The sequence below is a fragment of the Lycorma delicatula genome, chromosome 12 (genome assembly GCF_047948215.1).
Source record: "Lycorma delicatula isolate Av1 chromosome 12, ASM4794821v1, whole genome shotgun sequence".
NCBI lineage: Eukaryota > Metazoa > Arthropoda > Insecta > Hemiptera > Fulgoridae > Lycorma > Lycorma delicatula.
The window spans coordinates 70,746,207-70,770,158 of record NC_134466.1 but is presented as its reverse complement, the minus strand read 5'-3'; the positions used below and the strand labels follow the sequence as shown (position 1 = coordinate 70,770,158).

Sequence of the window (23,952 nt, the reverse complement as noted above, 5' to 3'; positions counted from 1 at the left end):
ACTATCGACAATTAAGAAATATAATAAACAGAAAATGCAAACTAGTAAAAAATATCATTGGTAAAATAGACAGAGCATACAGGAAACTTAAGGAAAATTTTGTGGTACAAAAATTAAAATCTAATAATGTGTTAAACAAAGATGGTACACCGATTTATAATACGAAAGGAAAAGTCAATAGGTGAGTGGAATATATTGAAGAGTATTTGGGGAAAATGAATTAAAAAATGGTGTTACAGAGGGAGAAGAGGAAGTTGAAGAGGATGCAAGGAGTGAAACAATACTCAGTTGAATTTTAGAGAGCATTAAAAGATTAGAATGGCAGAAAGGCTCCAGGAATAGATGGAATCCTGCAGAATTACTGTGCAGTGCAGGTGAGGAAACGATAGATAGATTATACAAACTAGTATGTAATATTTATGAAAAAGGGCAAGTTTCATCAGACTTCAAAAAGTGTGTTATAGTCATATCAAAAAAGTAGGAGCAGATAAATGTGAAGAATGCAAAACAATTAGCTTAACTAGTCATGCATCAAAAATCTTAACTAGAATTCTATACAGAAGAATTGTGAGGAGAGTGGAAGAAGTGTCTGAGCAATTTGCTTTCAGGAAGAGTATAAGGACAAGGGAAGCAATTTTAGCGCTCACATTAATAGTAAAAGGAAGATTAAAGAAAAACAAACCAACATACTTTGTATTTATAGACCTAGAAAAGGCATTCAATAAAGCAGATTGGAAAAAAATGTTCAGCATTTTAAAAAATTAGGGTTCAAGTACAGTGATAGAACAACTAATAACATTTACAGGAACCTAACAGCAACAGTAATAACTGAACAACATAAGAAAGAAGCCGTAATAAAAAAGGGAGTTCGACAAGGATGTTATGATCCAAGTTACATTTTAATCTTTACATAGAACTGGTAGTTAATGATATTAAAGAACAATTTATATTCGGGTAACAGTATAAGGTGAAAAGATGAAGATGCTATGACTTGCTGATGATGTAGTAATTTTAGTAGCTGAGATTAAAAAAGATTTAGAAGAAACAATGTACAGCATGGATGAAGTCCTACGCAAGAACTACCGCATGAAAACAAACAAGAACATAATGAAAGTAATGAAATGTAGTAGAAATAATGTAGATGAACCACTGAATATAAAAATTGGAAGAGAAAAGATTACGGAGGTAGAAGAATTTTGTTACTTGGGAAGTAGAAGTACTAAAGGTGGACGAAACAGGAGCGATATAAAATGCCGAATAGCATAGGCGAAACGAGCCTTCATTCAGAAATATAATTTGTTTACATCAAAAATTAATATAAATGTCAGGAAAACATTTTTGAAAGTATATGTTTGGAGTGTAGCTTTATATGGAATGAAACTTGGATGATCAGAGTACCTGAGAAGAAAAGATTAGAAACTTTTGAAATATGGTGCTATAGGAGAATGTTAAAAATCAGATGGCTGGATAAAGTGACAAATGAAGAGGTGTTGCGGCAAACTGATGAAGAAAGAAGCATTTGGAAAAATATAGTTAAAAGAGAGACAGACTTATAGGCCACGTATTAAGGCATCCTGGAATAGTAGCTTTAATACTGGAGGGACAGGTAGAAGGGAAAAATTGTGCAGGCAGCCAACGTTTGGAATATGTAAAACAAATTCTTCTTCTTTTTTTTTAATTAATTTTTTCTCTTCCTGGGGATAATATTCTGCAATTAATATTGGATTTTATCATTAAAATATTTATTGCATTTTGCTACAAAGTTAAACTTATTTTTGCAGAAAATTTAAAGTCTATATCTGAAGGCAATAGATCCCTTAATCTAAAAGGCTTCTGGTTGTTTCTTTTAGCTAAAATTAACAAGAAATAAAATCCTGAATTCTGCAAGAAGTTTCAAGACATTACATTTAAATGGTCAGGAGATTTTTAAGAATATTATTAGTTAACTTTGTAATAACAGGCTAATACCCACTTACAGTTACTTTTTATTTAAATAAGAAATACACTTTACTACACCTGAGAGATACTGACTCAAAACTTTCTGGTTCAAAGGTTCAGATACTACTATCCTGCAATAGTGATCTGATGTTTTATGAAGAAACTGAAAATCTTGCTTATTTAAGACAACAATACTTCTGGCAATAATAATTATTGCAAATAGTACAGACTATTAGTCAAGTATAGTGTGTGTAATATACAACTAAATTTTTAAGTCTCCATGATGGTGGATTGCCGTAAGACTTAAAAAGCGAAAAATCTCAGAACCCCGGTATTCTGAATGGATTGTAACAAAAGTATATATATATTCCCAACTCATTAAAAAAAAATTTACCTATTAAAAATTTGAGCTTTTTAGTTTATAAGTTGCAAAATATGAACGTAATGAGTATATTGGTGTTTAATTGATTTTATGTTTTAAGATTTTTTTTTTAGTAAATATGGAGAATAATGTAGAATTTCATCTTAAAAACAAAAAAAAAAAAAATATAAATAAATTACAAAAAATATTATTCTACTAATTTTTAATGTTATATCGAATAAATTCAATGCTGAAACAATATCATGAGATTTCATATATAACGGCTAATCAAACATTATAAACGCATGTTCTCATATTTACAGATTTTGCATTTTCTACTGAGGTTTTCATAGCAGTGTATCATCTCTTATAATCACTGCATTGATAAATGATAAATATCATTAAAGGAATACATTAATAAGTGGTAAAAATATTATAGATAAAATATCAAAATCTTGTGCATTTGTTAACAAATTCATAACCCCATTCCATCCGGTGAAATCATTATTGCTCTTGAATTTCAAATACATCCAAAGAATATTCAACTTTGAAGATACAGTTGACCTTAGATTCAGTTCTTCATTTGGTAGTGCAATGGTTATATTTTTGAATCCTTGATCAGCTGAGGAAAGATATCTTTAATCGTAATATTTTCTTTTTCCACATCAGAGTCTGATGGCATTTTCTCCAAACATTTTATTGCTTCTACAGGCAGTATACCGTCACTTAGAATAACAATTTCAATTGATCCAAAATTATGAAAAATTCCTTTGCCATCAATTGTATTCACATTGAAGTCAGCGTTATCTTGGACAAATTGAACAAATGTACCGGGCTGTGTTTTAGGTGGACTTGTGAAAGTCACTGAAGCTTTGGATAACTTTGTTTCTTTATATGAGCTACAAAAACCAAAAGCGTTACATACATCTATTACTTTTTTCAACCAAATTTTAGATGAAGCATGACGGATAAAGAAACATGTAATGGTGATATGAAAGATCATAGTCGTACTATAGAAATAATAGCATGAGCTATTGAGATGCATTTATTTTCATAATTACATAGATTTTCTGGCTTGCTTTGTTTATCTGTTAAAACTATTTCAGATAACATGAAACGTAATGATTCTGGAATAAATTTGTGAACACTCAAACATTTTATCACTTGGTAAATTTCATTATTGTAAACTTGCGATCGGATATTACTTTGAATAATCTAACCAGCAGCTTTTAATATTATTTTTTCCCCGCTTCATCATCCGATTTTTGGTTATACCAGGTATTAGATAAAATTTCATGTGAAACATTTTTAAAACAAATAATTGTGTTGTTAAAACCAAATTTACTGGAAAATAGTATATTGTCACGATAATGATTCATTAATTTTGTCTTTATAGTTTTTCATCAGGAATATGCTATGTTTTTAAATACTTTTCAATGTATTTATAAATTTGTTCCATTGCTGCATCAACTTGTAAAACTTGAGTATGGACTTTTTTATCATGATCAGCTATTTTTGCGGAATTTTGTAATGAAGTGCAGCAATCCTTGTGATATTTGCCTTCAATGGATACTAAGTCCATTACACCTGATATTCTTCGAAAAATGTCTTGGCTAAAATCGTCTTTACGTAATGCCATCAAACCAAATATCAATTCTTTAAAATCTAAATAGTTTACAATTATAATTTTTCTTCACGTTGCCTTTGACCACTTTTTTGCTTTTATTTCATCAGCTTATTTTCTGCAAATAAAACAATTATTTTTCCAATCAAAAGCTACTGATGATGACACGCAGTTTTTTTCTTTGGTGAAGAGAAAATTAACTGCTTTTGAACCTTCTTTTTAAACGATTTGATATATTTTTTGTTATATCTTTGACAACAAACTGCATGTGCAAAAACAAATTCTGCGCTATTTAAAAAATTAAAACAATCATCTCCTTGTTCTGTAGATGCCTGTCTTAAAGTAGATAATCCTCTTGTAATTTCTATTATTTCTCCTAAATCCGTATGTTCTCCAGAACTAGTTCTCAATTTTTTGGATATGAAGTAATTGTCAGCTTCACAATGATAGTTGGCATTAGCTTCGTCCATCCTTAATGAAAATGAATGAAAAAATAATTTTAAGTAAAAGTAGATCGTTTTAATTTTTGAACAATAATAAAATTGTTAATTATTATTATTTGATATTTCAAAAAGTGATTACATACATATAATATAAAAATAGCTGCTAAGAAGTTTAATTACTTACGAAAAAAAGTTATATACAAACCTTTCGTGTTTAAAAACTTTAAATATATTCACTATTTGGACACAGCAAAAATGTTATTATTATTGTTTATCATAATCGACGACATGTATATATTTGTCTATGTACACGCATATATAAATATTTTAAATTCTAATGTACAAGAGTAAGTCAATTATTATCTGCAATTTAATTATATTTTTGTTCATGTTGGTAGTACTGTCGTGTTGTGTAGATGACGCATGCGTGGTTTAATTGTTATATCTGTACAGGTTTGATGCTGCTAGGTTAGTTCCATTATCCCTGCCCTGCGATTAACCATGGTTGCTCTGCTTTCTGTTTGCACCAAAGAAGAGCAATGTTCAGCGATCCGTTTTTTGTAGTCGGAAGGTGTATCAGGGGCTGAAATTCATCGAAGACTTTGGTACAGTACGGGAACAGTGTGTTGCCGCAACGGAGTGTCTACGAATTGATTGAAAAATTCAAAAATGGCCACACAAGTGTTACACACGATGAAGGAGCCAGATGACCTTTTACTGCCACAAATGAGGAAAACATTGAGCATGCACGTGACATGGTTTTCTTAGACAGATGAGTAACTATTGATGAAGTGGCACATTGTCTACAAATTAGTTAAGTTTCTGCCTACGAAATCATTCACAACAGACTTGGGTTTCATAAAGTCTGTGCAAGTTGGATCCCACAACTCACACAGTTGCAAAAACAAATGCGCTTGGACATCTGCCAAAAACATTTGAATCACTATGGTAACGAACGGAACATTTTCTTAGACAGAATCATCACCGGTGTCAAAACATGGATCCATCATTACGAGCCGGAGAGTAAACAGCAGAGTATAGAATGGAAACATCCAAATTCGCCCTGCAAAATAAAGTGCAAGACCCAACCATCCGTAGGAAAACTGATGCTTATGGTATTTTGGGACTCATAAGGCCCAGTACTGGAACATTATGAGGAAAGGGGCATAACAATAAACAGTGCGCATTATAGTGAGATGCTTACTGCCAAGCTGAAGCCTGCAGTTTGAAGCAAACACCGAGGACTGATGTCGAAATGAGTTGTTGCATGACAATGCCCATCCACATACTGCTGCCCACACTGCTGAAACGCTCCAGAAACTCAACTTTGAAGTACTAGCTCGTCCTCCGTATAGTCCTGATCTTGCCCTGTCTGACTACCACTTGTTTGGTCCACTCAAAGAGGCATTAATGAGCCACCGACTTACCTCGGATGTAACAATTAAAGAAGCGGTGCATTCCTGGCTCGCAGCTCATCTGAAAACCTTCTTTTATGAGAGCATCAGGAAGCTTGTGCAACGATGGATCAAGTGTGTTGAAATGCAAGGGGACTATGTTAAAAAATGATGTAAATGTAAGTTTCCTATTTGTATTGCAATAAAATTTATAACTATTTTGCGGATAATAATTGACTTACCCTCATAATTTATTGTTTTTTGTAAGCAGAAGAATAACCGCGTGTTTCATTCACTTCACTAGTATAACTATTCTGTGATGCGGCACAGAATAGTTAGCTGTCAATTCTGAATTTCATTTCAAGGTTTTTGTTTTACATCCGATATATTAGTAATATGTTAAAAAAAGACTGTCTAATGAAATTCAACTTTTAAAGCAGAAAAATAAATTTTATAATCATAAATAAATTTATTTTAAGTAATTGGTAATTATTTGTTTAAATAATTAAAAAACCAAGATTCAAAGAATCTTGGAGAGCTGCATCAAACCAGTCAAATAAATGACTGAAGACAAAAAAAAAACAAATTAAAAAACAAAAAGTGCAAAGAATTATTAGGTAAACATTTTAGTATTATGTATAAAAAGCACAATCCAACAGTTTTTACTTAAATTCATTTAGAATATTCAGGTTTTGAGGTATAAATTTACTTTATTGTTAGGATCTAGGTCATGGATCAGCTTTTATAAACAGAAAGGTTTATTTTAAGTTAGCATTTTTATAGTCCTTAACTGAATTTACTCTTTTTAAGTTACTACTACTGTTAGAATGTTAAAAAGGAAATTCTTAAATCAGCAGAAGCAAACTTAGGCAGAATAAAGAGAACTGGTAGAAAACCTTGGGTTTCAGACGATATATTGCAGCTAATGGATGAACGTAGAAAATATAAGAATGCTACTGATGAAGAAAGTAAAAGGAACTATCGGCAATTAAGAAATGCTACAAACAGGAAGTGCAAACTGGCGAAAGAAGAGTGGATTAAAGAAAAGTGTTCAGAAGTGGAAAGAGAAATGAACATTGGTAAAATAGACGGAGCATACAGGAAAGTTAAGGAAAATTTTGGGGTACATAAATTAAAATCTAATAATTTGTTAAACAAAGACGGTACACCAATATATAATACGAAAGGTAAAGTCGATAGATGGGTGGAATATATTGAAGAGTTATACGGAGGAAATGAATTAGAAAATGGTGTTATAGAGGAAGAAGAGGAAGTTGAGGAGGATGAAACGGGAGAAACAATACTGAGATCTGAATTTAAGAGAGCATTAAAAGATTTAAATGGCAGAAAAGCTCCTGGAATAGACGGAATACCTGTAGAATTAGTGCGCAGTGCAGGTGAAGCGATTGATAGATTATACAAACTGGTGTGTAATATTTATGAAAAAGGGGAATTTCCGTCAGACTTCAAAAAAAGTGTTATAGTCATGATACCAAAGAAAGCAGGGGCAGATAAATGTGAAGAATACAGAACAATTAGTCTAACTAGTCATGCATCAAAAATCTTAACTAGAATTCTATACAGAAGAATTGAGAGGAGAGTGGAAGAAGTGTTAGGAGAAGACCAATTTGGTTTCAGGAAAAGTATAGGGACAAGGGAAGCAATTTTAGGCCTCAGATTAATAGTAGAAGGAAGATTAAAGAAAAACAAACCAACGTACTTGGCGTTTATAGACCTAGAAAAGGCATTCGATAACGTAGACCGGAATAAAATGTTCAGCATTTTAAAAAAATTAGGGTTCAAATACAGAGATAGAAGAACAATTGCTAACATGTACAGGAACCAAACAGCAACAGTAACAATTGAAGAACATAAGAAAGAAGCCGTAACAAGAAAGGGAGTCCGACAAGGATGTTCCCTATCTCCATTACTTTTTAATCTTTACATGGAACTAGCAGTCAATGATGTTAAAGAACAATTTAGATCCAGAGTAATAGTACAAGGTGAAAAGATAAAGATGCTACGATTTGCTGATGATATCGTAATAGCTGAGAGTAAAAAGATTTAGAAGGAACAATGTATGGCATGGATGAAGTCCTATGCAAGAACTACCCCTATGAGAATAAACAAGAACAAAATGAAAGTAATAAAATGTAGTAGAAATAACGAAGATGGACCGCTGAATGTGAAAATAGGAAGAGAAAAGATTATGGAGGTAGAAAAATTTTGTTATTTGGGAAGTAGAATTACTAAAGATGGACGAAGCAGGAGCGATATAAAATGCCGAATAGCACAAGCTAAACGAGCCTTCAGTAAGAAATATAATTTGTTTACATCAAAAATTAATTTAAATGTCAGGAAAAGATTTTTGAAAGTGTATGTTTGGAGTGTCACTTTATATGGAAGTGAAACTTGGACGATCGGAGTATCTGAGAATAAAAGATTAGAAGCTTTTGAAATACGGTGCTATAGGAGAATGTTAAAAATCAGATGGGTGGATAAAGTGACAAATGAAGAGGTATTGCGACAAATAGATGAAGAAAGAACCATTTGGAAAAATATAGTTAAAAGAAGAGACAGACTTATAGGCCGCATACTAAGGCATCCTGGAATAGTCGCTTTAATATTGGAAGGACAGGTAGAAGGAAAAAATTGTGTAGGCAGGCCACGTTTGGAATATGTAAAACAAATTGTTAGGGATGTAGGATGTAGAGGGTATACTGAAATGAAACGACTAGCACTAGATAGGGAATCTTGGAGAGCTGCATCAAACCAGTCAAATGACAAGTCAACAAAAAAAAGTTACTACAGTAAACCAAATGCAATTAGTGATGGCAATAATGAATGTTTGAAGCATAAAAAAAAAATGCAAGCTAGATCAGGATTTAAATCCAGAACCTTCCAGATGAAAGGTAGAGATGCAACCATTCTGCTACGGATTGATTAGATTAATATTACGGAATGCTATAAAACACTAAAACTAAAAAATTATAAAATCTGAGGGTGCTGTTTTCAATCATGAATACATCAAAAAACAAATTTTAATACTGGTAACAATGCCTAACAAAAATATGAATAATTTAGTTCTTCTGGACGTAACTTAACCGTGTTTGCTTCCTGAAACAAGTCAAATAACTCACCTTTATTTACTGGCTTCAAAAAATGCAGGTTCTTTATAATATCTATTCTTATATTTTTTATTGCCAAACTTTAATTTTCATCAAATTGAGTTGACCTGATATTTATTTATAAGGTTGCTCTGATACAGTACAGTAACAAGGTAAAAGTTAACACTGAATTAAAAACAATTACTAATATACTTTATATGGTGGTGGTGACTTCTAAAAGTTAACATTTAAATAATTATTGATAAAGGATTATATTCTATTTAAAAAAAAAAACATTTGTTATTTTTTTTAAATCAGGTATTTAATATTTTTCAAAAATAAAATTTCCCTCTTTCTGGTTACATTAGCAGCTGACTGTTTTGTTTTTATCATAACTTTTGCCCATATTTAACATACAAAATAGTATTAATACTACTATATTATTAATTTTCGTATTACCACGATATAAGGTGCTACAAAAAATTCCTAAAATTTAGTCATTAAAAATCACATAAAAAAAATTTTATGTGTTTTCATATAACTACTTTGAAGTAATAACCTTCACTGTTTCCCAGGATTAATTTTAAGTCCAGAAACTCAGTTAAGTCTTTTCATGTCAGCCTATTTAATATGTCTTGCAATATGTTTTAAATTTCCTCTTAAATGTCTTTTCCTTTTGAAGGAAGAAAAAAGTCTGAAAAGGGGATGGAATATGACAATCATGTTTGTTTGTCATTTCTTCCCAATATCCTTTTTCTTTGATTATAACCTAACAGGGCACAAATTTTGCCTCAACATGACACGTGTAAGTTCTTCTGACAAAGATTTACTGGTAAATCCCACACAACTAAACTAATACTTCACAGATACCGTGAACTATTTTAAACTATTGAATAGAATAAGATTTGAATTGTTTCTATTAGTTTAGTGTATATCATTATGGTCAAGTATATTCCATAATGTTCAAGAATATCAACATAGACAACAACCTTGATATCAAATGAAAGGTTTAGAACTTAGCATAGTTGAACATTATGAAACATGTAAACATAAATATAATACATGAACAGACCTGATTCAAATCCGACATACATACTTCTCAACTACACTCTAAACATGTATCTGCTTCAACTAAGAAAACTGCGAGTAATAACAGTCGAAGCCAGTGTCATCAGTCATTTTATATGGCTGCAAGAGCAACTGAAGTGTTTTTAAAACATTATTTAAAACGTATTTATTAAATTTGGCTCACTTTGTTACCTCAAAAGTTGATAATTTTCATTTTCGACAATCGTGGACAAAAATACAGCAAATATAAACTATTTTACAAAATTTGATAATGTTTACATCATGCTGTATGGATGTTCGACCATTCTAGAAATACTTAAACCCTTTATCGGTTTCAGTCGGACACACACTTTCAATCATCAAAAATTTATAACATGCAAACCTTTGCTGTGCGGTCTGGTGACTTTGCTGCCAGGTTTGAAATAAAATTTTACAGAAATTCTTTGCTTCTTCAAATCTGTCTTTTCCAATCACCAAAAAATTCACAACACACACAGCATAAACCTTATATTATATAACTTAGAAAAAAGTGTAATGTTTACTGAAATATTAAAACAATCTTACAGCAATTCTTAATTAAGTACACACAGTGTTGAAATGGTTTAAATGATTTAAAACTGAATGTAAAATCATATGATGATGATGATCTGTGCTCAGGAAGACTATCAACATCAGTAGGTACCTGCAAGTTGACTTTCACTATTCAATGAGTTTCAAAATGATTTTTTAATTTGATAACAAAAGATAAGTTCCAATGGAAAATTGGAACTTATAACATTTCCAATGGATTGTCACGATATTCTAATTGAATAATTGGTAAGATGTACACTAATGGGAAAGCTTGTACTTCATTTGATGTTACAGGACAAATCACTGGGTGATTTTAGGTTACATTAGTTAATAAAGAGAAAAACAAAATTAATGTAAACATTTGTACCTGACCATGACCCAACAATGAATATATTGTGAAATATAGTAATTCAAACATGACTCGTGTTCCTTCATATTACAAGAGAAAGAGCTAGCTGGACACCAGTTCCAAAAATATCTACTGAAAGCATATTTCCATGTGTTTAGAAACTGAGCAATATTTTCACACTGTATACAATGTATTAGTATTATTAATTTAGAGGAAAACCAAGAAATTTTGATAATGCAGCCCATATATTGGCTATACAGTCTTATAGCCCTGCAAATATAGAGCTAATAGCATGTTTAAGGTATGACACCAAATCACTATACTTGAATACATTGTAAATAGTGACTACTTGGAAGAATTGTAAAATCTTATATGATGGATCACACGACTTAATTCACATCTAAAAATGTGGAATTTAATTAAAAATGACAGCCAATTAGCTGAAATGTCCATAAATATTTGACCCCAAGTAAAGCGATTATTAACACACGCAATTTTGCTGTTGTGAGTCAATTTGATTTTATAAGCATGTTAAATAACTTTTTGCAAGCTTAATTAATTTAATATAGTATATATTGTGGCAAAATTCCACAAAGAATTTTGTAAACTTTATAGTCATACTTTGTATATCTTAATTATACAATCCATATCACACTTTTATATATTAACTATAAAAACGGACAAAATTAAAATAAAAAATACATATAATCTATAAACTTAAATATTTATTTACTTATAAAATATAACTAAATACAAAAATGACACTTCAGTTTACTATGAAATTATTTATATAATCTGTTCTAATTCAATGGCACATCCATGACATAATCATCTTGTTCAAGTTTAACAGATGATGGCTGCTGAGTTTGTGTAACAAACATTTGTTTTGGGACCTGTTGATTTCCCTGTGAAACAAAAGAAAGATAAATTTAAAAGAAAATTATATAAAAGCAAGCAGCAATCTGTAATAATTGATTATTAGACACGAGTAAATTTCTGTATTGAAGGCATGCAAATAAATCTTATTAGTTTTTAGTAAAAAAATCGCTGTAAGTTTATGACAATAAAAAATGTATACAAAAAATGTTGTTCAGCAAATTTCATCTGTAGACAGACATACAAGCACTTACCAATAAGAAAATGTCAAATTGAAAACTATGATGTACTTACCTAGACTGATAATAAGATTAGTATTTCAAATTAGTTACTTCAATTATATATTTTTCTAACTCCGCTTTCTGTGTTAACATAATAAACAACCATACAAATTACTAGATTGTTTTTTAAATTCATGTAATTAAATCCTTCACAGTCATATCATTAAAAGGCAACTTAATACAGAATGAACATCACAAATGAAAGCAATTATTTCTTCAATCTCCAGTACTGAAGATTCTGTGAGCAACATATCTTGTTTCTGACAAAATCCACAGATCAAGTGCAAGTAATTCTAACAGTACTTCAAAAGCTATTAAAAAAAGTAAAAGTAAAGTATTTCAAAAGCTGGTTTTAAATGTAAAAGAATAATGGTACAGGCCAGCAGTTCCCAAATGTTTTGATTTTCTGCACTGTTGCTGAATACAGATTTTCCCAAGGGGCTCTACGTCAAATTCTACAGATTTATTTTGCAAAATAGTAAATAATATTTTGCAAGGGGTAGATAAAAGTAAATAATACACATTTTAGATCATATAAAAAGTGTAATTAAACAAATTTAATTAATTATAACATTTAGTGGAATGAATATTGATCACTGTACATTTTTTCAAATTTGAAATTAAACTGCACATAGCCACCCTCATTCCTTCTTCACAGTGATTTTTGAAAAATAATTAAATTTTATCATAGCAACTACCAAAAATCTAACTTTGTACAAATAAGTCACAAATGAAATTCACCGCTGAGTGGTAAATACTGATCGTTTACTGACATCTGAAATTCAATTAATTCCATGCTGCTAAATTTTGTTTTCAACATATTATCACAAGACAATTCAATAAGATTCTGCAGTAGTGAATTCAAATGAAGCAGTGGAATTAAATGCACCTTGAATCCATTCAAACTTTTTGATATTATAATTTTCAAAATACGTCATGAAAATGGATTTCATACCTCGAGAGAAATCAACTCCACTGAGATCAAACATTTTTGCAACAAGAAATATTCCTCGTCTTCATCTTCATTTGTGTTTTTCTATAGCTTTAGTTTGGATCCCATATCTTACATAGTTTTTTAAAAGTCTTTTTTTTCTTCAAAAAGTCACTTTAAATAAAAAGTCATTCATTACGTATTCCAAGACCTGGTTCAATGTAGAACTGAAATACTTTGACACGGGTGATTACTTTTGGATAATGGATAAAGCGTTGGGTCCACGGTGGTTCAGGGGTTTTGCTTCGAATAAAAGCTTGCAGCAATCCTCCATAACAGCCAGATATAGAACGACTACCATCAGTACACACCAACTGTACTGTTAATCGACTTCAAACTGTTTTCGGATTTAAAAGTATCCAAACAAATTTTGGGTCTTTGCAACAGCTGCGATACTTTTTCAAAAGAGAATATCTACCACAATGTTATTGCCATATAAACCTTACATAGAAAATCAAGTGAGCATAATTAATATTATCTGCGATCTCATCCAGCTGGAAGCTTAATTCCTTTCCTTTCCTTTTATTTTTTTCAATTAATTTATCATTAAGTTCCTCCACTATGAACTGCATTCTATGACTGATGCAGCAATCATAATCTTTCCCATATCTATAACTACAACAGCTGGTAGAATGAGTTTTGTGATTGTATGAGGTTTCTTACGTTTTGGAATTTATGTAATACCTTGGAAGATGTCAAGCCTTACTCAGGTATTGATGTCTGCTTATAAAAACTATCCTTTTGATTTAACACTTAAGCTTTCTGCTTAAATAGTAACAAGATACTAATTACTCTGGGATGAGTAGTTTCTAAATGAAAGTTCAACTTTGTCGGTAGCTTACACTCTGGTGCCAAAACTTCATACATAGAACACTTTGGTTTGTTGAGCAGTTTGTTGATGTAAAGACAAAATCCAAATAGCTGTACATCATATTTTTCATTTTTACTTTCTTGCAACTGGTTGACAATATGCTCTATTTATTTTCACTCTCATAATCGTTATTGCTATTTTTACTAAATAAAAATCAATCGGTTTTTTAAAAAAGAATTCAATAAAAAACTTCACTGGACCGATCAGAAAAATATTCAGTTGATACAATAACTGAAAACTACTTAAGCACTACACTCGTGTAAAACTGACATTTATTTATGTACTAACAGAAAGTACCTGAAAATTCCATAAATTCCTAAACAATCAAGAGCATCATCTAATAATGACAATGAATTGAAAATAGAAATAAAGTTACTGAAATTATCTAACATTTTGTGGCACTCCTGCGAGAACAGCTCCCCAGGACAGTACACTTTGGGAGCCACTGGTATAGGCAAGTGATTGTAGGTTTGTCAATCTATCTCAAGCCACAGGCTTGTCAAAACATGAATTTTTTTCACAACTTTCTGATCAAGACTAAAAAAGATTTTCTTATATAACTGGCACTTATGTGAATATTAGGATATGATTAAGGGAAATCTGGGATTTTGGAGATGCATTCAACTCGCTTCTTGGTGCACAGTATTTTGTAAAACAAGTGCAGTACAATGTTTATGATGACGTTAATAGTCGGATGGTATTACACTACCTCTCACGTTCATTGCAAGATGAGTTTAAAAGTTCACAAAGCCAGCACAGCACAACAAAAGCTATTGAGAAACAGTATAAGTTTCTTTATTTAGAAATAGTAAAACTTGAGAAATAATATAACGGATTGGTTTGTGATCAACAACAAACAAGGAAAATATCAATTTTAACAGAATAAGTAATGAAAAAAATTAAGCAGAAAGAAACCCAACATGTTTTTGTAGTTACTACTTTGCGTGCAGAAAGTTGACATTTGGTGCACAATTTTAAAAACAGATAATTTTTTTAAGCAAATTATAAATTCTGGCTACTATTATGAGATTGTTATGCAGTACATCACTCTGCTAGTAGACGATGATATGGATCGGTGTTATGACAGGATACCACAAGCAATACTGTTCACTTCATAACTGATTTTCTTGATGAATGTTTTAATAACAAACTAATTTTCTGTTGATCACCACAATCCACCATCATGCCTGAACTTTCTTTATTTTTAAGTTTAGTTCTAGAGGTAGAATTTTAATTTTGATGAAAAATGATCAAAGTAATATTCACAACTAGATCTGGAATTTTGGGGAAAAGTAGCGACATTATTTTTTACTCATGTTTATCAGAGTACAGATGCAAAAAGTTAAAAGTAAAAGATAAGTTCTAATCTAGTTTTGTTTCTAGCAATAACTAAACCTATGAATTACAAAAATACTTCATAATGATTCTGAAACTTGTCAAAGATATTTTTCTTTCTGAATCAAATACTTGGTGACCCAGATCATTGAATGAAAATGTTTAATCTCATGCCAATCTCAAAGTTTAATTTCATTCCATCTGAGAATGCGGAAGATGTAGTAAGGAACAACCACATCACGGGAAGCAGCCATCTTGGCAGTTCGTTATGTCAGTGTTCTGCAGTCATCGTAGCAAATTGGTTAGTGGGGCATTGCATCTTTGCTGCAATTATGTTTATCGAATGTAAAAGTGTAATGCAAGCGTGGAAAGCAGTACGAATACATTTTCAGATTACTCGGCACGGTTCTATCCTATCATGGAATATCTTTAACAGTGGATTAAACAGTTTGATGCTATTGCAAATTTTACTTACGGTTCAAAGGCACTAAGTGCACATAATATGTACTCCAGAAACAGTACAGCGAGCGAATGAACTCAACATACTCTGGCCAGCAACAGTCTCTTGCTTTGAATATCTCTCAGGGAATCAAGGAAATTTTGCACATTCCAAACCATTTGATGAGATGTTTGCACTATTGGAGTTTCCCAATGCAGAAGAAGATTGTGCACTCTTTACTTTTAACAGGATGATGGATTGATATACCTATCTCAAGATTTAATGGAAACAGTTCATACACTTTTCCCAGTGTGACAGAGGTTTAGAAACATTGAATTTGGCCAGTGAGGTCTCTGGATTTAACAGCATCAGACTTTTTTTTGAAGGTACTTGAAAGTCAAAAGTTTATGACTGAATGTGTTCTAATTCGTTTAATGAAAATGGCCACTTAACTGATAAAATTTTCAAAAATTCAAATTGTATACTAAATTGCAAATAAAGATCTTCTATTAAAGTACTATGTTTTTTCATGCGACCTACTGTCTCATAAAATAGGTTTGAAATCGGTAACATTCTACTGGGATATCTATTACATTTAAAAAGAATATGCTCTTTAAATGTAAACCTTATGTCTTTCATAATTTTCTGGTCAAAAATACAATTAATGATGTAAAGGGATAAATAGATACAATTTTTTTTTGTTTGGATAAATATTGTGAACAGATTGGTTTATCTGTAAGCATATTTTTTGTCAAGGACAAACCTCAAACTTTATTTCTGCACCCTACATGTGCAAAGAACTCATTCTATAAAGATGCAAAAATATGTTTTAGCTATTATTTTAGGTAATAGATTATATAAACTGATTATCTCTTGGCAGATAATCTGCCAACAAGCCACCTCCTACAGCTACTTACAAAGGGTTAAGTTTTCACAAGCGTAGGAGACAATTCTCTTTTTTCAAGTAACTTTTTTTTTTTATAACTTAAAATATATTGTTAGTGTTTATAACAATTTAAGACAGAGTACCGTAATTACATATATCTGTATGAACTTTTATAGATTTTTACCGGTTTTACAGAAATCAATCTTGAAGATTTGTATGTTTATTTCAATAAGAAAAATAATGGAATAAATTGACAACATAGTAAGTATATAATTAAGATTATAAGAATAAAAATAGTCTTCATAGAGAGGGTTAAGTTTTAAGGTAAGCAAAAATATTAGGGAAATTCAACAGCATTGTTTACAGGTTTTTCTTTTTTAAATAAAAAAATTTACCTGCGTCAAAATCTGTGATGCAGAACCAGAAGTATTTTGTACTACAACTAGTTTGGTTTGTCCACCACTATTTGGATTTCCAGGAGCTGATAATTTCATAAAAGTTCCACCAGCAGTGGCAGTCCCACTACCGTTGGTATTGTTCGAAGATCCACTATTACCAGTAACTACTGTCGCATTTGTAACAGTTCCACCAGCTCCATTATTTTGTGAAACCTACAATAATAAAAATAATGATTAAAAATAAATTTTATAATTTAAAGTCCATAGAAGTACTCATTATATGAATGTACGTTGGATTAGGGAAACAGTAAGGTTGTAAACAACCTGATGTACGACATGAATCTATATTGGAAATGACACAGCCTTCTACAGAATAAGAAGGATCTCTTGGCAGACTTAACAAAGAGAATGAGGAGTGAAGTCATTTCCTGCAGCCTTCTACATTAAGATGAAGTATGGTAGAGAAATTTAGCCCTACGAACACACTTACTCTGTTAATCACAGAACTGATCGCATCATTACTTCAAAGAAAGAAACTCTTACTAGTGCTGCTTGTACCTCATTTGATTTAAATGTTTTAAAATGATGATTAATGGTTATTTAAACAACCATATGAAAGACTGGGCAGACAGTGTAAAGAAACAAATAAATGGAACTCAAACTGAAAAAAAATCATAGAACAAAATAATTATAATCTCAACTCTTTCCAACAACTACTTTAACTCTAGCTCCAACAATCACAATGTGATGCAGTCGATTAACCGATTTGAAACTGGCAATATCACAAGCAGTTTATTGCAATGAACTGTATTTATGTTGATTTAATTTTTATTCTACAAAGTATAGCACTTGTTTTATCTTGTAGCAGAAAATTCTACACGATCATTTTATACCAAACTACAAAAGTTTTATTAAAAAATTCCCCACTTTTGACGTATTAAAACAAATCCATAAAATCTTTGTTTACAAAGTCAGTACTCAACCTTGATTCAGTACTGTGTGTTTAAACTTACTTTTTTAATTATTTAAAAAAAATAAAAAATAATGTTACTGAAAAATTATTTTGTGATGAAAGTAATTTATTAATTTTTAACAAAATTTAGATAATATTTCTCATAAAATAAGTAATGAAGTAAGAAATGCTTACTTTTCTAAAGATTTTGATTCAGAAGAGCTTGAATCAAGTAACAAATAATACAGATTTAATTTTTTAACTGAATTGATTAATTAACACATATCCTGATTTTTCAACTTTCAAATAGAATAATGTTAAAATTGTGAAAACAAACTGTGATTTTTCTTGACAACCAGTATACGTATGACTTATCAGAATGTAAGCTAAATATTTTGTAAATAAAGTGTAAAATTTGAGTGTAAAGGATATATTTTGCAGCAGCAAAAGATTAGCATATTTCACAATGTTTTTGTGATTAAATTGATATACTGTATGAGGTAATTGTATGTTGTAACTTTTAATCAGTTTCCTTAAATATATCATCATAAACATAAAAAAAAATTATCAGTCAGTAAGTTGCCATAGTAGACCTAACAAAAAATATTTATTCTCTTACAAACAGCTAATTTAAAAAAGTTATCACTTGACTGTTTATATACATAGTGATTCACGAAGAATGTCTTTACATTCTTCGTGAATCTGAAATGTTTTACTGAAGAAAATTCATTTAAACATAAATTCAGAAATGCTGCAATATACTCCCTAGCCATGTAAACCGATTCAAATTTTGAACAACTCTGCTTTCCAAGAGCTGTTTGAACATAACTGTTTATTTATAAACAGTTATTCATTAACTCATTAACAACTCATTATTTATAAGCAGAAAAACATTGGCATTAAACAAATATTTTTTGAAGCTAAGAAAGGCAGTTATAATAATTTTTCCAATTGTATAAAATTGATTTGGAATGATAAAAAATGAGAGAAAAATCTTCAATTTGATCAAAATGAGGAGTTCTAATATACCTGTGGTGTTCTTTTGTACCTCTAACAGGGACAAATTCTATATTTAACATTTGAGAATCATTCAACATTTATATTTTGTTTTAACTTTTTTTTTTAAGTTTTCAACATCTCCAGCTACTATTGTATGGAATTGCTTTATTATATGTAATAACAACTTAAGGAGGTTGAAAAAAAGAATGTCTGAAGGAGTGAGTTTTATATTATAAGGTAATAAAACAACCATTTCATCTAATTTTTCAATAGGTTCAAGTGTTGATTGAGCAGTGTGTAGATCATTGATTCTCAAACAGTTTTGCCCACCATTCACATTGAGAATCAAAAATCTTGCAGCGCCCTGAAAAATTGTTAAACTTACAATCTGTTAAAAAATAATAATTGCAATTTCTGTTTTTAAGATGCGCTCTTAAAAATAGCAATTACAATTATTGTTTTTAATTTTTTGTACTAGTATAGTAGGTATCTAATTTTAGTTTATAATTATCAGGAAAACATAATTTTTGCCTTTTTTTCTTTAATCAGCTATCGCTAGACCGCCTGAATGCTCTCAATTTTCTGTGGCCCTTCTACCCCCCCCCCCTTAAAACCTCCAGCGCCCACAAGGGGGTGTTATCGCCCACTTTGAGAACGAATGGTGTAGATGAACATTAACCTGAAAAATTAACACTCTTCTCTATGCAAATTTTTTTTTCAGTTATCACAAACTTCCAGGTTATTCCAGACATATTTTTTTGTTAGCTCTTGGTGCCAATCAAAAAAAAAAAAAAAAAAAAAAAAATGGACATTTGGCATTTCAAAAAATGATTAATGTCACTTTACAAACTTGAATTTTTCTTTTCAGAACTGTGGTACCACTGTATGCATTGCTGCTTGAAATCAAACTCATAATACGGATCCAGGTCTCATCACAAATTCACCTCATTCAATTAAACTAGCATTTTTTTGAGTTCCTTACATATATAAAGTTGATTTTATTTATGATAATTGATAAATTGCCTTATTATGTCATAGTTCAGTTTATAATGAATTCAATATCTATTGTTAATTCACCTCTCTCTAATAATTTTGTTAATTTAAGATTCCAGAGCCAGGTCAAAAACCAAACCGATTATCCCCACATTAGTAAAAGCATATTCTATTACTTTTGAGCTGTTTAACTTGCTTGTATAATTTTCTGATTAATACAAGTCTTACTGTATTATCTGGGAGTAAATGTTCACCTTCTGAAACCTGTAATTTTATCAATGAAAATGATAATTTACTTGAAAAGTCCTCTTGTCAGTGTTGAACAATTGATGTAGCTAGATATATTAAAATAACTGTTAATCAGTTTCTTTAAATTGATAATAAGAGTGCCAACTTATGAATCTAAAGATACTTTACTTTCAATTCTTTTTTTAAATGCACAGATCTTGTCTCTGCTTACTGAATCTAATCTATAATATTCTACATTACAATCTATTAAAATAAATTAAAAATATATCATTCTTCATTTCAATTAAATTTACCTGGCTGATTGTAGGCGGAGGTGTATGATGGATAGGTCTAAGAGAGGAAGCAGGAATTACAACACCGGGTGTAGCGCATCTGTTAGTAACAGGTGGAGGTAAATGATTTCTGGATAGAGGTCTTGGTACGGGAAATTCAATACCAGGTGGAAGCATATTTCGTGATAATGGTCTTGAACACATGGTACTATCGATAAATATTTCAGGAAATAGATTACGAGAAGGTGGACGTGATAACAGTGCCTGATGCATAACAATCTCAATTAAATAACATCAAATATTAATTCTTATTAAATATAATTAAAATTAATTATAAGTAAGAAGTACGAGAATGAAATTGCTGACAAATTGATATAAAAGGAAAACAATTATTAGTAAGAAAATATTATTATTGTGAAAAAGACTAGTGAAAAGTAAATAGATAAGCAAGTTCTACAATACATTTGAGTACAACAAAATTACGTTCTATTAATAATTGCCAATTTAAATCATAAACAACCATGCACTTGAATTCATACCAAGCATTTACACGTACTACAATTTTTTAAATACGCACAGAATTTTTGAACAGTTATTACAGATCTATATGTCAGGATTTTGAACAGATACCAAAATTACACTTCATTTGACCAACCCGAATGCAGATTGGACTTTATATCAGTTACACCAGATGCTAGTATCGTCAGCATTGATAACTACAACTCCCTGCAGTGGTACAATTAGTGCTTACAGCTAAAGGTAGCATTTGTGTTTAAACTATTGTATTTCTAAAAATAAACCTTACTTATAACTTTACTAATATTTATTGACATTTATTATTCTATAAATTATTGGAAGTTCTAATGTTTAGTAATTTTGGTATAACAAAACAGAGGGGTTAGTTTTTTTGAAAGTCATCATCGTTTTAAATGTATATAAAACAAAACCTGTTCATGACAAAAATATCAGTATTTCATGTATCAGTTCAAAATGCATCCTTTATGACCTAGTAAAATTTTAACTTTAAACATGCATTTTGAATTTTAATATATATTTCATGGAAGGATTATTTGAATCCTTGGACTAAAAAATGCAGTTATGGTATATTAATAATAAATTGATGCTGGAAGTTTGTAATACAGTTAGGTAGGAAACAAAAATTAAATATCAATGGTTATTGTTACTGAAAGAAAAGTCTCTATTATATTGTAATTACAGAAACTGTTACTTGATCCTTCTCAAAATGTAGCGATGTATTAAACAAATTATTCATTTCCACAGTAGCAGAAATTAATAAAAAAGATAATTAATTCTGATATAATCATTATTAGTTTTAATAATATGAGTTATTGTAGATAAAATTTTAAACTACTCAAAACCGATTGAAAACAATGATAATCGTTAATAAATGTATGTTTACTGAATGTACTACAAAAAAAAAATATACATATAAAGAGTGGAGCAGAAGAAACACGTGTTTTTTAAACCGCTAGTACTCAGTGACGAGTGGGGGTATTGCCCTTCGGGAACCTCTGGTGGAGAGTTTAGATTAAGCAGTTTTAGTTTGCCGTCAAGAAATTTTTTTAGAAACAATGATTCTGTGGTCATACTTTAATGTATTTTCCATCACAATTTTAATGTTGAGCATCAAGGTGCAGTTTCAGATTGAAACGCCATACTCAGATGGGTAAAGGCATTTAGAAGTACTGGATCTGTGATGAAGAAAAAACCACCTGGCCTTCCCTTATCAGTCTGAACTCTGGAAAATGTAGATAGAGTACGAAGGGCAGTTCTTCTTGCTAGTCCAAAACGATCTGCTAGGCGACCGGCTATAGCGCTGGATATGTCACATCATTCGCATCACTGCACCTTGCATGGTGATCTCAAATTTCACCCATACAAAATAATGATTGTCTAGCAGCTTGCTGAAAGGGGTTTTGTGCAACACAGAGAATTTTGTGGCATAATGAACGCCATTCTTACAGAAGATGCAAACGCCCTAATAATGATGAGTGACGAAGCCCATTTTTATCTGGATGGCTATGTTAATGTACAGAACTGTGGGTACTGGGCATCTGCGAACCCACATGAATTACACAAAAATTCTTTCCACAGCTCAAAAGTAAGAGTGGTACAGTGTCTCCAAGAGAGGGATTGTTGGTCCTTACATTTTTGAAGAGAAACTGCAGTTATAATGACGTCGGCGCGCTACATTAATATCTTAAACAACTTCTTACATCCAGAACTGGGAAATTCTTTTAACTTTTATCACCTTTAAAAGTTAAAGTTTTGTCAGGTAAACATTTGTAAAACAGTCCAGTTTTGTCAGCATTAAAAATATCTGATTCTTTGTATGTACTCATTTCTTTAGTGTACTGTTTATCCACGTATTACAAACTTCTTCATTTACACTGGCACTTTCACCAGAAACATTTTTTAAAATTATTCCACGCTTATCTAAACTTATTAAACCAACTCACACTAGCTTTGAAATCCGTACAATTGAACTGTCTTGACAAGTACTTGGCTTTTTCAAGTAAATTTGTTCCACTGATAGGTAAATTTTTATCCCGACTGTTTTTAAATCTCTCTAAAACAAAATAAGAATACCGTTGTTTGTAGTAGCAAACAACCCCAAGCACACGAAAACTATGCATAGAAGCCAAGATGGTTGGTTGTAAAATCACATTGACTGACACCTAATGTATAAAATGTCACTTTTCTCTTTACTGTATATTGATTCTTCCTTTTTGTTATTGCATAGTACAGGAAGTGAATCATGGCTTGTTTAATACTTCTGAACTGAAAATAAGATCAGTATTATTACAGGCCTAATGTTAAACGTGGTTTTTTTATTTTTTTGTAATAAACTAATCAGATTTTTTTTTTACTTCGACTTATAGGATTTTTGTTCGAGTTAAAGGAATTAGATTTCCATATAACATAAGCAATATGGCTAGCGATTAGAATCAATTTCAAGTTACATGAATTTGACTGTACCTGTATTACAGTAAAATCAATAAAATTAAAAAAATTATTTTATTAACTTTTTTTTTAAATTATAATTTATAAAATAATTACTATTATTTACAGTTTATAAACATAGAGAGGGTAAAAGAGTATATATTTACAAACATACAATGTATAATAATTACAATGTTCTCATTAGGGAAAATAAAGACATTTTTTCAAGAACAAAAACACATCTATATTAGAAATCAATAGCAAATTTACATTTCTTACACTCACAGAAGTATAATAATTTAAAACAACAAAAATGTAATTAATTAATCAGTAGAGTTAAATATGTGGTTCGCTTGGGAAACAAATACAATTAATTAAAAATTTATTCACATCTGGTAAAAAAACTATAGTTCCATTATCTGTCAACAGCAGCAGAATAGCTCATTTTATTTTAATGACCGAGGTTAAAGTACTAAACAAAGAAGCTTTGGAATAACTTTATGAGGCTAAAATATTTTTTTAATATTATTTACCATCATGTCAAATAATTATTAGCAACTAGACATTTAAATCCAGCAGATATAGTTTAATA

General features: G+C 30.6%; 1 protein-coding gene across 2 annotated transcripts in view; it reads right to left on the bottom strand.

Annotated features, from left to right (window-relative positions):
- Nucleotides 1-11,559: 11,559 nt before the first annotated feature.
- The window catches only part of Taf6 (TBP-associated factor 6), a 53,459-nt gene continuing 41,066 nt past the window's right edge, over nt 11,560-23,952 (bottom strand). Inside the window, exons 11-12 of one of the 2 annotated variants that reach the window (XM_075379881.1) lie at nt 16,929-17,144; nt 11,560-11,759 (exon numbers count right to left, since the gene is read on the bottom strand). In XM_075379881.1, the coding sequence (XP_075235996.1) occupies nt 11,655-11,759; nt 16,929-17,144 (321 nt within the window). In that variant the 3' untranslated portion in view covers nt 11,560-11,654. The remainder of the gene's footprint in view (nt 11,760-16,928; nt 17,145-23,952) is intronic. The other variant, XM_075379882.1, reaches the window with a different exon arrangement.